The sequence below is a fragment of the Acinonyx jubatus genome, chromosome A2, assembly GCF_027475565.1.
Source record: "Acinonyx jubatus isolate Ajub_Pintada_27869175 chromosome A2, VMU_Ajub_asm_v1.0, whole genome shotgun sequence".
Taxonomy (NCBI): Eukaryota; Metazoa; Chordata; class Mammalia; order Carnivora; family Felidae; genus Acinonyx; species Acinonyx jubatus.
The window spans coordinates 33,324,366-33,337,957 of NC_069383.1; the positions used below are offsets into that span (position 1 = coordinate 33,324,366).

Below are 13,592 nucleotides of genomic sequence, written 5' to 3' on the forward strand. Positions count from 1 at the left end.
TTGATTTGAGGGGCAATATAACTTTGAGATGTTAACTTCTATTTCTTCCCTGAATTCTCCCTTTTTGCTATTTCAAGTCCAGATCTTGTAGTTATTTGCCCACAGAAAACTACCAGAGAAGCATTCTGAAAGAGGCTGTGTTTGGAGGGGCATGCTCCCTCCTGCAGAGACTGTCCTGGGTACCCAAGAGGGAGAGTGCAGGAGCTGAGAGTCATAAAGGGGTGGTCTGTGGGCCCAGGAGCAGAAGGTGCAGCAGGGAGATGCATGTGGGGAGCCTGGTGTGGGGTGTGGTCTCAGGTCCTGCACTTCGTGTGTGCCGCCAGACTTAAGGGACACTGTGGGCTTGGATAATGATGCTGTCAGAGGCACCAGGACACAGGTTTGGAAGGCAGATTTTGTGGTAAGGGGGCTCCGAGCCAGAAGTAGGTGGTTTAAAACAAAGTTTTTTGTTTTTTTTAAATTATACTCATTCCATACCCTCTCACACTGTAACCAATTCCCACCCCTTCCCTGAAACAACACGCCAACTTGAGGTTTGCTTGCCTTTTGATGAAGGTCAGCTGACGTTTTCCGTTCCAAAGGTTTTCTTCCTAAGGTTAGTCACACACGAGCTTCAAGGCTGAGGACCCAAGGGAGTAGGAAATCGACTTGAGCTGGATACAGCAGGAGACAAGCTGGAGAAAGCAGGCAAGAGAACCTGCTTCCTTTCTGTCCCCTTCGTGCCTGCCGGAGAATTACAGATGGCATTCTGCAGCAGATACAGATACCACCAGAAGGCCATCTGTCCCCTGAGCTCCTGCAGCTTTCCAGAGCATTCCTGATAGAGGGCCATACCTCTGCTGGACATTTTTTTTTTTGTAGCCAATTCCTGCCTCTTCAGCCTAACCATCTTTGACCCTCAAAAGCCAGAACAGCCCCCTCCCCTTTTAAATTTCAAGTTGTCTAGTGACTCAGCACACAGATTTGTTTTAGCTTGGTGAAATGCATAGTCGCAGAGCCAGGAGAAGAACAATATGAACCAGTGGAAGGAACATAAGCATATCTTAAACATATTAACATAGGCCCTGAAGTTTCACATTGAAGAAAGATGTAATTACAAAAATAATACTAATGGAAAGAAAGATCACAAGTTTACTTAATAATCCATGGGTGTAAGGTATTAGGGTTTATTACATGGGTAAAGGTATTGGGAACACATGGTTGAGTATCTTTGATGTTTTCATTAGATATTTCAGGATAACATTAAAAATAAATTCATTTAAGGCCGTAACGGAGAACCAATTATTAGGGACTGCCCAAATATGATCACTCCTGGACAAGAAGGAACCAAAACAGAAATTTCTAGAAAAGAATGAAGAACCCTTCATAGCAAAATCTAAGGGACAAGAAAGCTCCACTTAGAGAAAAATTTATAGCCTTATAAACCTCTTCCTTAAAATAAAATAAAAATTAACCAATTATTTGTCAAAGGAAATTTTAAAAATTACAATTCTTCTGAACAAGAGAAATCAAGAAGAGCAAATAAACCTAAAAGCTTAAAATATTAAAAGACAAGGCAAGGGGTGCCTGGGTGGCTCAGTTGGTTAAATGTCAGACTTGGGCTCAGGTCATGATCTCATAGTTTGTGAGTTCAAGCTCTGCATTGGGCACTCTGCTGTCAGCACAGAGCCTGCTTTGGATTCTCTGTCTCCCTCTCTCTCTGCCCCTCCCCTGCTCTCTCTCTTTCTCTCTCTCAAAAATAAATAAACATTAAAAAAAATTTTAATTAAAAAAAAGACAAGGCAAAAAGTATGGTCGAATGTACCCACAAATCCAAAACTTGTTTCTTTGAAAGATTAGATCAACTTTGTGAAGCTGATTAAAGGGGGAAAAAAGGAAGAGAGCAAAGATATATAAAATTAGGAATGAGAAAAGAGAAATAACCACAGATACAGAAGATATTAAATGTATAATATATAATTAAATAATATATAGATCATTCCCATTTGGTCATATTGTATTATTTCCTATATACACTGCTAGATTCCAATAGGAAGGATCTTCATAGAGGAAAGCCCATCAGAATGGATTCTCATATAGAAATAAAAGAAGGCAGGAATGCAACTTGGATTCCAGTGGCCATTTCAACAAGAAGACAGGAACCATGGACCTTGAGCAAAAACTGTCAAGAACCATGTAAAAGTGATCATCTTAAAAACTGCTCTGTCATATTCGTCGCTCTGGCTCTGCCTCTCCACAGGTTTGCATGGAACCCTTGACAAGGCCTGAATGCTTGTCCTCAGGGGCAACTAAGCAAAGACAACAACCGCCCTGGCATCCAGGCCTGGGGAGATCAGAATGGCAAGAGTGAGTCATGGTTGCTCTTAAGAGTTGAGCACAGTAGTTGAAGACCGAGGCGGAGGAAATGGAGCACAGCTTCGGACTGAAGAGTGACTCTGGGTTATAAGGTGAAAGTTCTATTAATTTGGCTCAGATTTAGACAAGCCTCCCTCCTCCTCACGTGATTAGCTCCTCTCATGGACCATGGACTCATTTCCTTCAGCAATCTCTGTTAACCTTGTGTCTTCATTCTGTCCCCATCTTTTCTCCACCTTTATCTCTCCCGTTCACTCCTTTTCCCCCTCAAAGTCTAACTTTTGCCTCCCCTCTCCATGAAACTGCTTTAAAGTCCTAGTTTAAAATTCTTGTGTTACATTTCTTTGCTGTATCTCCTGCAACTGGGGTTTCTCACAATTCACACTGGGCCATTTCCACTTGCTATTGCCTACGGGCTCTGGGAAGTTTATCACTTAAAGCTAGAGTCCCAACTCAGATCAAAATCTCTTTGGACTTTGGTTTACCCATCTGTTAAGTCAAATAATTGTGTTAGATAATTACTATATTTTCTTCCAGCAAAATTTATATAAGCCTCCTTAGTCCTTCTCTGCTGGAACCAACTCCTTTCCTCTGTGAATAAAATTTTATTTGTATCATGAATTGCATCAATTTATTCAACACATCATTTGAGCATCCACTTCAGGTCAAGATTTAAGTCAGAGGAAGAAGAAGCAAAGAGGCAAACAAGGCAGGCACAGCCACTGACCCCCAAGAGTAGCACTATTGGTGTGGATACAGGGGATCAGCCTCTTCTGAAACAATTCCCTCAGAGCAGGAGCCAGCGCCTCTCCCCATCAGGGCTTTGCACAAAGGCAGTAGAAACACAGACTTGCCCAAAGTGTGAGAAGCCCCTTGTGCACTGAACCATTGCCTGCCCACTTACTTTGCTCGTGGAGGAAGGCCAGGAGCCGGCAGCAAGTCCAGCTGGGAAGGAGAGAAGGTGGTGGTGCTTTCCCTGCACGCTGCCTGTTTTAATGCGCCTGGGAAAAGTTTCAGGATTCTAAATAAAACGGAAAACAAACTATGTAAAGGGCAGTCCTTTTTTTTTAAGCACTCAGTTGAGATTTCAAATAGCAGTACTTTTCACTTCAGATAGAGGATTCAACGTTATTTATTTTTCTTCTTTTGTTTAAGTAAAGCCAGATGTTCAGCAGGTGTGAATCGGAGGCTTTCAAAGGTGGTGAGGACAAATGACCATTTTGGTTCAGATCGCTAAAATGATCAAAGAACACTTACATTTAAGCATCAAGAATGCAAAAATGATGAAAAAAAAACATAATACAGTGCCCTTATGAGAAAACATTGTAAAAATGGCAGCATTGAAAAGTAGTCAGGCTCTACAACAGACTGTTGGGTCTGTAGCTTCTCATCGAAAGTTTTTTTCTCACAACAAATTTTCATAAAGCAAAATGATTCCTAGAGCTAGAGTGCTGAGTTCCATTCAATGAGTAGAGCCTCTGACTAGAACAACTTGTCATGGCACATGTGTTTCATTTCATTCATGCTGCCTGTCAGTCATTGTGGAAGCTGGTTTTGTGCATGTGACCTACGAGGAACGACAGTTTGGGGCTGAAAAAGATGGTATATTTTTGCCGAAGACATTCCATTTTCCAAACCACCGACTGTATGTAGGAGTACTAAGGGCCTCCCGGGATGAGTTCCATCAGCAAAGAAAACCATTGTGGGACATTCAGAAGATCTGGGTCCTTAGTAAATGAAATGTAAACACGTAAGTTTATTTGGGACACCAACACTTTTAAGGTTGGAAGACACCGGAAGACACAAATGGTTGCTGCAATACACAAAAGTTTATTTTTGATTTTTTTTTCTTTTCTGAAGGCAAAATATAATAGAACTGAACATCAATGAATTTTGTACAACAAAAACAGCTTTTAATATGGAACAGACAGTCCATGAATGGTTTAAAATCTCGGAATGGCTTCCCTTTTTCAAAGTCATGCTTTCTTGCGGTCCACGAGGAGTTGGCACAAAGAGACAGTGGCAGCCCGCTGGGTGAGCTGAGGGGAAGGACGGGTGGGCTTCCCTAGATCCGCGTCAGCTGGTGCCACAGGCTGGATGGGAGGATGCTTTCCACTTTCTCCATGACAAAGTTTAGGGGGGCAAACAAAGTGCTGAGGAACTGCAAAGAAACCAGAAAGGCAGAGAGTCAGGAGAGATCTCGTTCAAGGCTATAAAATGAACCTCTCCAACCTACACTTGCATCTTCAGTCTCGGTATCATGTAAGTCTCAAAGGCCACAATTTTATATTTATGTTTATGGGAAACATAGTTGATGACCACACCTGAGTTCCAGCCCCCACCCCCAGCTCTGATAGGTAAGGAGGAGAAGTGTCTGCTGCTGCCCGCTTCACTCCTGACAGCAGACCCACAGTCCCCAGTCCTTCCAATTCGTCTTCAGGATCTGCGCTGCCCCTACAGGTGCCATTAAAAGGGACTGACAGTTGGGTGACAAGTAGGCTGAGGAGTTAAAAGATGGTGGCAACTTAGATCACCTGCCTGCCTAGCTGGGTACAGAACCCACTTTAAGTGGACAAGGCAATTTCAAAAAGGCAAGTTTGATACATGGCTGTAAATTGCTTTGGGATCCTATTGTCTCCGAAACACCTCTGTAGCCCATGCTCATTTCTGAACTACCTGCTTAGTGGAGTGCATCATGGACGCCTGGGGGAGGGCAGAAAACTGGCCAGTCCATGGATGACATGTCCTTGTTGAAGAAGTGCTGTCTGAGGAGATGTTTGGGAGCTCTCTCATTTGGTTTCTAAACTCCTTTCTGCTTTTCATGTAGAGAATAATGCTCATTAACAGTGCCTTTTAAGAAAGCCAAGTGCCTTGCCTGAGACTCATTTAACATAACCTCAAATTTGTTCTGATTATGTTCTTGTGAAGAATCAGCTTCATTCTTCAAACCATTCAGCATCTGGCAGAAGAGGTCCCCTAACAGAGCCCCATATGAGACAGAGGTGTCTGGGTGGTTTCCATGCTCTCCATCTGTTTAGAACCAAGGTATTATCTCGTTAGGGTTCAATACCTGGTTCTTACACTGTGGTGTTCTTTGTCCTAATCCCTTATCCTCAGCAGAGCACAGTCTATACCACCAAGGGTAGTATGTAAATACACATGCAGAGGGGGAACATGGTTCTGAGGTCAAAGTAGTAGTATATTTAATGAAGTAAAACAGGCTCCTCCATTGGCCGTATGTTCTATGACTTCAGGTCTTCAATAAGGGGTATGGCAGGCAAGTTTCCAAAATTCACTTGACCTCAGAATCTTTCCTTTCCTCTAGTTGTTTTTAAGAAGCAGTAGAATACTACTTGGGAAGGTCTGTGACACATTATAGCTGGACCATTAAGTGTGACATTAGAGTGAGGAAACTCAAGATAGTGTAAGATTTGGAATCTTTCCCCATGCTGTGTCTTTTACATCAATTAAATGTATTTACTCAGTAAGGCACCTAAGTGCTGGATGAAATATAAAGGAGTCTGGGAACAAACTCCCATTATCAGGGAGCTCAAAGCCTAGGGTCATGGGGGAGGGATAGGTGGCCACAGAGATCTTTACACAACAAAGTAATAGTACCAGATAGACCATCATAGAATGGAAGATGGAAGATAAAAGCATCAAGAGGATTCAGAAAAAGGAGAGAACCCATTCGGATTGAAAGAATCAGAAAAAACTTAAAATGGAGCAACTGAAATAGACCACAACGGATGGCTGGGATGTCAGAGATGCAGATGGGGCAAGGATGGCAAGGAGAGAAATACAAGCAGGTGATCCCTCCAGGTTCAATGAGCAGCTGGAACAGAAATGGGAAAGTAACTGGTATGCTCAGAAGAGGATAAATAATTCAGCTTAGCTCAATAGTGCAGAGTTTAAAAGTGACCAGAAGAACTCTGGGGAGGGCCTTGAATGCCACCTTGGGTTTGGAGTTAAGAAATAGGCAGCCATGTTAGCATCATCAAGTGGGTCTTAGATATATGGCAATTTCTGGTAACCTTCTGAAACCGTCCTTTGTTACATGCACAGAACCATGTGGGATGCTCTCCCTGTGGCCCAGGAATGAGTAATTACTACCCAAGCTGCTGATGACAGAGTTTGTAAAATCCTAGCAATGAGAAGATTGTTTGTTTATTAAAATCCTAGTTTTGAGATTTTGTTTGTTTGTAATCTGAGACCACTAAGGCTCCATAAAACACAGCATCTGCCTATAATCCTAGTTCCATAAAGAGGAGCCAGGTGCTGACGTAGTCTGGATAAACCAGAGATGCTGACAGGGGTTGTTAGTTGGGGCTCACCAAACAAGTGATATTGCTGGTGAAGTTATCATATCCTAAAGACTTGACCTAAAAAAGATTTAGAACCACCGAAGTTGTGATGGAGCGGGTAAGGAACTACTGAATACTAGCATGAGCTACTGTGGTTAGATGAAAGGCATCGCTCATGGTCTGTATCCTGGGCAATTTCACGCACTAAATGTGGGACACCAAGGAGCCTCAGCTTGGGTAGCAGAGCAAATGAAGAGGTCGTCACAAAGTTGCTTCGAAATAAGGCCTGTTTGTTTGCTTTGTTTTGGGCACTGACCTGACTTGCATAAAAAGAACAAAAGTGGGGCCTCTGGAAATCAAGAGGGGAATCTCCCACCCTGTTTGATGTCTGTAACTGCCCCTCTTCCCACACTGCACAGTAAGACACAGTGGGCCCTGACTCCTTGAACTTCACCTGCACTTCTCAATAAGGTTCCGCAAGAGAAATGAAGTCCTACCACCTCCAGTATATGTGATGATTCACTGCTCTCCCTCATATCTAGAGTGGTCTGTTCTTGGGAGAATTGAGAAAAGAATCCCCAGAACCTTTTCATAAAGATCCTAATTCTCTCGCAGTACCCAAGTGGGGATGTGCACCTTTTATTACTAAGCTACCTCCCTCCTCAGCACCCCTCCCTGCATCCTCTTCCCCATCCCTCTCCCACAGGGAAGAAGCATACAAGGTAATGAGGCGTCTGAAGCTGATAAGCCCTCTCATTCAGTAACCAGATAAAGGTTAGTGGCTTTCATCAGGAGGTATAAAAAACAAGTTTGGGGGAACATGCCTTGCTTTGGATGTTCATTTATACTTGTTTGCATGTTTGAAAATCAGACAATACTTTTTGGCCAGAGACTCAACCAATGCATGGAGAAACGGCAGTTTCACTTACAGACTCGGGAAATTTATGGCCTGAAAAGTTTGGTCTGAATGAGCAACACCAGGCACCCCTGGAACAGCTCGTCTATCTCAACATCCAAAACTTCTGTCCAGAGGGCAGAGATACATGGTCCAAAACGCACTGTGATTCAATCAGTGTCTTATGGTGAGAAAAGGCAACTGAACTAATAAAAAAGAGAGAGTGACACTTCAATCGCCTGATCCTCCTTTTCCCAAAACACCATTATTTAGAAGAAGGTCATGGCTCCCAACATGCTTCGTTAACATTCAAAATGCCTCTGCTTATCTGAATAAGTTCCAGGTGCCCTATGCAATCAGACAATTGACATTTCACTGTAATCAATATCAGACTTCAAAGAGGTCAAGGCCTATAAGTGAAGATGAGAGTCAGAAGTCAGGGGGCTCAGTCTCAGTGAAGGAGAGAGATCAGAGGAGGAAAGACAGAGCCCTTCAAAGCAGACAGGGTCAAAATGCTGACCTTCCCACATTCTATGAGGGGCTGGGTTTGGAACGATAACTTATTTATATGAGCAACCTTATCTTAGTAACCAAACATTCTAGGAAGAGTTAGTCTTAAGTCATTGAGGTAGATTAGATTAGGGGGGAAAGCCAGTTGAAGCCGTTCGTTTTACTATTTTCCAGTGGCTCCCACTTTGCTGTGGGCTTCTTTACTGGCTGCATATCAACATATAAACACACTGGAGAGTTCCCAAGCTGCATGTGGCCTGGGGGGTGCCAGTGCAATCTCTCTGCATCTACTAAAAGTCATTATCCCAGGGATATTATCTCAGGCGAGGGCTGAGAAAGTCATTTTCACAAGCTGCAAATGGTTGTGGGAAGCCTTATAGGGCGACTGCGATAACGTGCAGGGGGCTTCATGAGAGGCCTGCAGCAGTGAGGAGGGTGAAAACATGGGGGAAGACTCTGGGGACAAGGTCGGGGGAGAGGGACGGTGCCTGTCTCCTTCAGGCCATCCATCTTCCTTCCCCACAAAGTCTCTCTAAACATTTTGGAAACTGTTAAACCTTCAGGAAGGGCAAGATGAATGTGATCTTCCAGGCAGAGGTTTAAAAGCAAATTTATCTAAACTATATTTGGTTATTATGAGTAGCTGACCAAACTACTGCACCTCGGTAGAGTATAAAATTGGAGGACCATAAGGCAAAATGATATTTTATTCAATCATCTGATCTAGACTCAAAACCAGAGCTTTGGAAACATTAAATGATCCATAATGAACACATCACTGATATTCTGGAGCCAGTAGAGCCTTTTCTAGGGACACTCAGTTGTATTCTATTTACTATCCTCCACTCCCCCAGACCCTTCCCTGGTTAATGCAGTTTCAGGCCATTAGTCATTTCATTCAATATGGTGGTCTCGGCCCTGGCTGCACACCTGAATCGCCTGGGAAGCATCTGAAAACTTTAAGATGCCCATGCTGCACCCCAGGCCAGTGAAGTCAGGAGGCAGGCATTAGTCACTTGTAAGCTCCCTAGGTGATTCCAAGGTACAGCCAGGGCGAAACATCTGTCACCTTCGAAAGCTTTCCCCCCAGTGGCACTGGCACAGCACCACGTACTTGTGAGTGGCTGCTCAGATGTTCAGCTTGCTAGAGACCAGTGTTCCTAGAAGCAGGTATGGTGCTCAACACCTCACTCAGAACCTGCTGGAATCCTTGTTAAAAACACAGATTTCTGGGTGCTAGCACTCAATATTCTGAGTTTCTGGTGGTGGGGCCAAGTGAATTTTTTTCACACTAGAGGGTGAAAATCTCTATTCTGATCCAAAATCCCACCAACTGCTATTTGTTTACTGAAAAATACTGGGACAATGACATATTTTTACAAAAATGCTCTAAAAAATGTTTCAGAGAGGAACATAAAAGGAGGAAATATAATTGTTTACTATTGTAAATATATTCCTATTTTAAATTTTGCTAAGTTAAACTCTAGTCTATTCAGAATTTTGGCAACTATTTTTACTCAGAGGTTGGCCTGGGAGTATAATAATGAATAGTGGAGGTCCATAAACTAGGGAACATCCAACATGGGGCGTTCTGGGTTTAAAAATCATGTTATATACAGAAGACCTAAGGAAATTTGAGATGTTTTACCAAGAGTCAGAGGTCAGAGGTCACCACAAATGTATTAGCTGTCATAAGAATTTGCAAGAAGGAGACTTGTTGAGTATAGTTTTGGAGGGTAGATAGGAACAACAGGTGGCTATTAGAGGAAGGCATATTTTATATAAAGAAGACTTCTGAGTGATCCAACAATGAAATGGGCTTTGATGTTAAGTAGGCAAGTTCCCCATCACTGAGAGCATTCAAGAAGAGTCTAAATGACCTCCATCCCATTACTCTTGAAGGCAGCTTAAGGTCCCTTTCAACTCTAAGAGTCCATGATTATAATTACAAAAGAAGAGGAGAAATGCTAAACTGTATCTGACTTTTACAGTGATTCTTTCTGCAGAAACCACTACCATTTATTTATTTAATAATCATTTATTGAAAACCTACTACGTGCAAGGCACTGTGCAAAGCTTTGGGGATACAGAGATGAGGAAGACACAGTCCTGCTCTCAAGGAGCTCACATTCTAAAAGGGGGACGGACAAGTTTTTAACAATTATAGTACAATAAGTGTGATAATATAGGTATTCATAGAGTACTGTGGGATCACGGAGGAAAGACCTCTAACTCAGCTTGGGAGAAACTTAGAAAGAAAGCGGAGTGTAAAAGAGTGAAGAGGAGTTAGTAGAGTGGACAAGCCAAGGTGGTGATGGGGAAGGGCATTCCATGCAGAGCAAAAGGCACGTGCAAAGGCACTGAGGTGTACAAGAGCCTGTGCATCTGGGAGTGGTGAGTCACTATGGTCTAAGAGCAGTGTCTATGCAAGAGGTGGGAGAGATGAGGCCGAAGAGGCAAGCAAGGCATGATTGTAAAGGACCTTGCATGCCTTGCTAAAGATCTGGGACTTTATTCTGAAGTTGGTGGGAAACCTTTGGAGAAATTCAAGCAGGGAAGTGACATGCTCAGACTTGCATTTTAGAAAGATCATTCTTGTGTCAGTACGAGAGAAGGACTGGCAGGGGATGGAACTGGAAGCAAGGAGACCAGTTAAGACTCTGGCAGAGGAGTCCAAGCAAGAAATAACAAGACCTAAACTGAGAGAGATGCTACGGGGAGAGAAGGGGCCAAGTAGGGATGAATTACATTTACTGAGCGCCTAGTAGCATTGGAGGTTAGATCCGACAGACTGGGAGCTGAGACAGGTAGGGTGTGGAGAGTGAGAGAGGAGCCTGGGAGGGCTCCTGCGCTTCTGGCTTGAGTAACTGGGTGGATGGCAGAGGCAATGGCAGAGGTCAGGAATACAGGAGGAGGGGTGGTTTTGGTGGTGGGGGAAGAGCGTGATGAGTTCAGTTTTGGAAATGTTGAGATTGAGGTGCCGGTGGAATTTCCAGTTCATCTTCAACACGCATGAAAATGCTCTTGCAATTCCAGTCCCTGAACTCTGCCGAGCAGAAAATGTCAATCATCTGGAAAGGCATTAAATCACCCAGCCAAGTTAGAAATCATCCTTTCTGACTCCACTCGCCTTGAAATCAGAATGGAGTTCCAGGAAAAAGCATTGATACTCTTTTCCTTATTCCTTCTGTTTGAAACCCATCTGTGGCAAAATCCTTACACTTATCCTCACTGCATGTGAAGGTTAAAATGTTGGTTTTCGGGGAGCCTTGGTGGCTCCGGTTAAACAGCCGGCTTCAGCTCAGGTCACGATCTCACGGTTTGTGAGTTCGAGCCCCGCGTCGGGCTCTGTGCTGACAGCTCAGAACCTGGAGCCTGCTTCGGATTCTGTCTCCCTCTCTCTCTGCCCCTCCCCCGCTTGCACTCTGTCTCTCTCTCTCTCTCTCTCTCTCTCTCTCTCAAAAATAAACGTTAAAAAAATGGTTGGTTTTCAACAAGGAAACAATGGCTCTTGATTATCAATGCAGATGGCTTTTCTTATTATTAAAGCTCCTCTCCACAGTCCTACTTAAAGACTCTTACTGGATTTCCATATTCTAAATGTCGCATCTGTATATTTCTTAATACAAGTTCTTAATATACTTTTTAATTACGAGCCCTTCACACGTTCTCAGCTCATTCCCCCAACAAGCCAACAGTTTGTACCCATTAAAATATTTATTGAAATCATCTTTGAAAATGTAAATCTCATGTTTATTGAAGGAAAGACTCACAATATCTAAAGATTAGAAATAATGTCATTCAACTTATGTAAAACTGAGTAATTTCCCATACATTTTCTCATTTACTAGGATTCCCTTAATTATTTATTTAATCCTTTTAGGCTTCATGCTTTTTTTGAAACCTGGTAATTTTTTTGTGAAATGAGGCAAGGCATGCATTTACAAACAACCTACACTTTTCTCATTTGACCCTCAACCTTTTGATTCTACTGATGAAGATGAAAATTAAACAGTGAGCAAACAATCAATACAGGTATATCCATTTCTACACAACACTCCTTCATGTCTCTTCTCCTTCCCTTGGCTTCCCTTGGCTTCCCATGTCCCTTCCCTCAGGCCCCCCTCTTGGCAAATACTCACAGCTTTTGCAAAGACCCCCATGAGTTCCGGGAACTGATGTGTCAAGAGGGCCAGCATGGCTGTGAAGGAACACAATCCGGCAGTGAAGAGGATGAAGAAGGGAAGCTCCTTCTTTGGGTAAACTGAGACTTCATGGAAAGCTGTGGAGAAATGCAGACGGAAACATGAGTGCCATAGTGAAATGCATCCTCAGGGAATTTCTGTACGTGGGACTGACTCTTCAGAACTGTGGCTGAAGCCTCTTGGAAATGAAAAGGGCAGGGTACTTGAATGAACCAGAGCCAACATCTGAGCCAGCCTCTGGCTTGCCTATCTGCTTCCCCCAAGTCCATGTTCAACCTTGAGCGCTCTACTTGGGAGGCATGATAGGGCTAATTTGAGGATGTTACATATTTTGGGGCGGGAACAGTAACACACTCTACGCCTAATACATAGTATTACTTTCTCAAAAGGAAACACAAATAAAACAAAACCTTATTCACATTATAAAATACATGTTCATTGGACAAAACCCGGAAAACCCAAAACTAAGTCTACTGGGAAAAAAAAAAATCTTCTCTCTAGATTTTGACCTTCCTGTAATATTTTAGTCATTATAATGAGGCGGTATTAGTTTATCTTGTATTTTTTCCTGGCACACTCTAAGTCTGTCAGTGGAGGGAGCCACCCTGATAGACATTCAGCAAGGGCCTCACATGGTGGCCAATTCAATCTGCAAAGGTTGGAAATCAAGGCTGCAGGGGTCATCCGGCACAACTGTAGGAGAAGCGTCATGATAAGTACACTGCCAACAATCACCAAAAAAAAAACCTAAACCAAAACAAAACAAAAACAAAAACAAAAAAAACAACCAAACAACCAAAAAACAAAACCAAAACAAAACAAAACAAACTGGTGCTCTTTAGACCCCCTTCCATAACTTCAAAGTTTCAAATGTTGGGTTTGGGAAAACCAAACAGGTGGTGCCAATGCCAAGGGAACAGACCCCCTGCTTTCTGCTCACCGTGTGGCTGTGAGCAGCCTCGGCGCTGGGGGTGCCCTCCAGGGGAGATAAGGCTGGCCTGTGCAGAGAGAGGGGCCCAGGCTGCAGGCACCCTGGCTGAGGCGGCTGTAAAACTGCCTGTGAGCAGTACTACCACTGGAACCGAGAGGGTCCAAGTGCTCCACGTTCTTCAGGAAATCCAAGATCTGAAGGCCTTTCTGCGACTGTTCAGCTCTCATTACTTACACCCCTAAACTATAACCCGCTTGGCCTGAAAGTGAGGGTGGAGACAGCAGGGAGGGACAGAGCACAAAGAAGTGTGCACACCTGAATCCAGGCCATCTACCTGCTGGGATTCGAAAGAAGGTACAAGCACGCTTGGGGCCTAATGTCCAACAAGGGTA

General features: G+C 43.4%; 1 protein-coding gene across 10 annotated transcripts in view; it reads right to left on the reverse strand.

Annotated features, from left to right (window-relative positions):
• Positions 1-4,164: 4,164 nt before the first annotated feature.
• Positions 4,165-13,592, reverse strand: part of ST7 (suppression of tumorigenicity 7) — a 247,719-nt gene continuing 238,291 nt past the window's right edge. For 7 of the 10 annotated variants that reach the window (XM_053218171.1, XM_027075325.2, XM_027075323.2 and 4 more), the window contains 2 exons: positions 12,207-12,346; positions 10,083-11,135 (listed from right to left, as the gene is read on the reverse strand). In XM_053218171.1, coding sequence (XP_053074146.1) covers positions 11,016-11,135; positions 12,207-12,346 — 260 coding nt within the window. In that variant the 3' untranslated portion in view covers positions 10,083-11,015. Of the gene's footprint in view, positions 4,517-10,082; positions 11,136-12,206; positions 12,347-13,592 lie in introns of those variants that run through there. The other 3 variants (XM_027075326.2, XM_027075324.2, XR_008296703.1) reach the window with 2 other exon arrangements.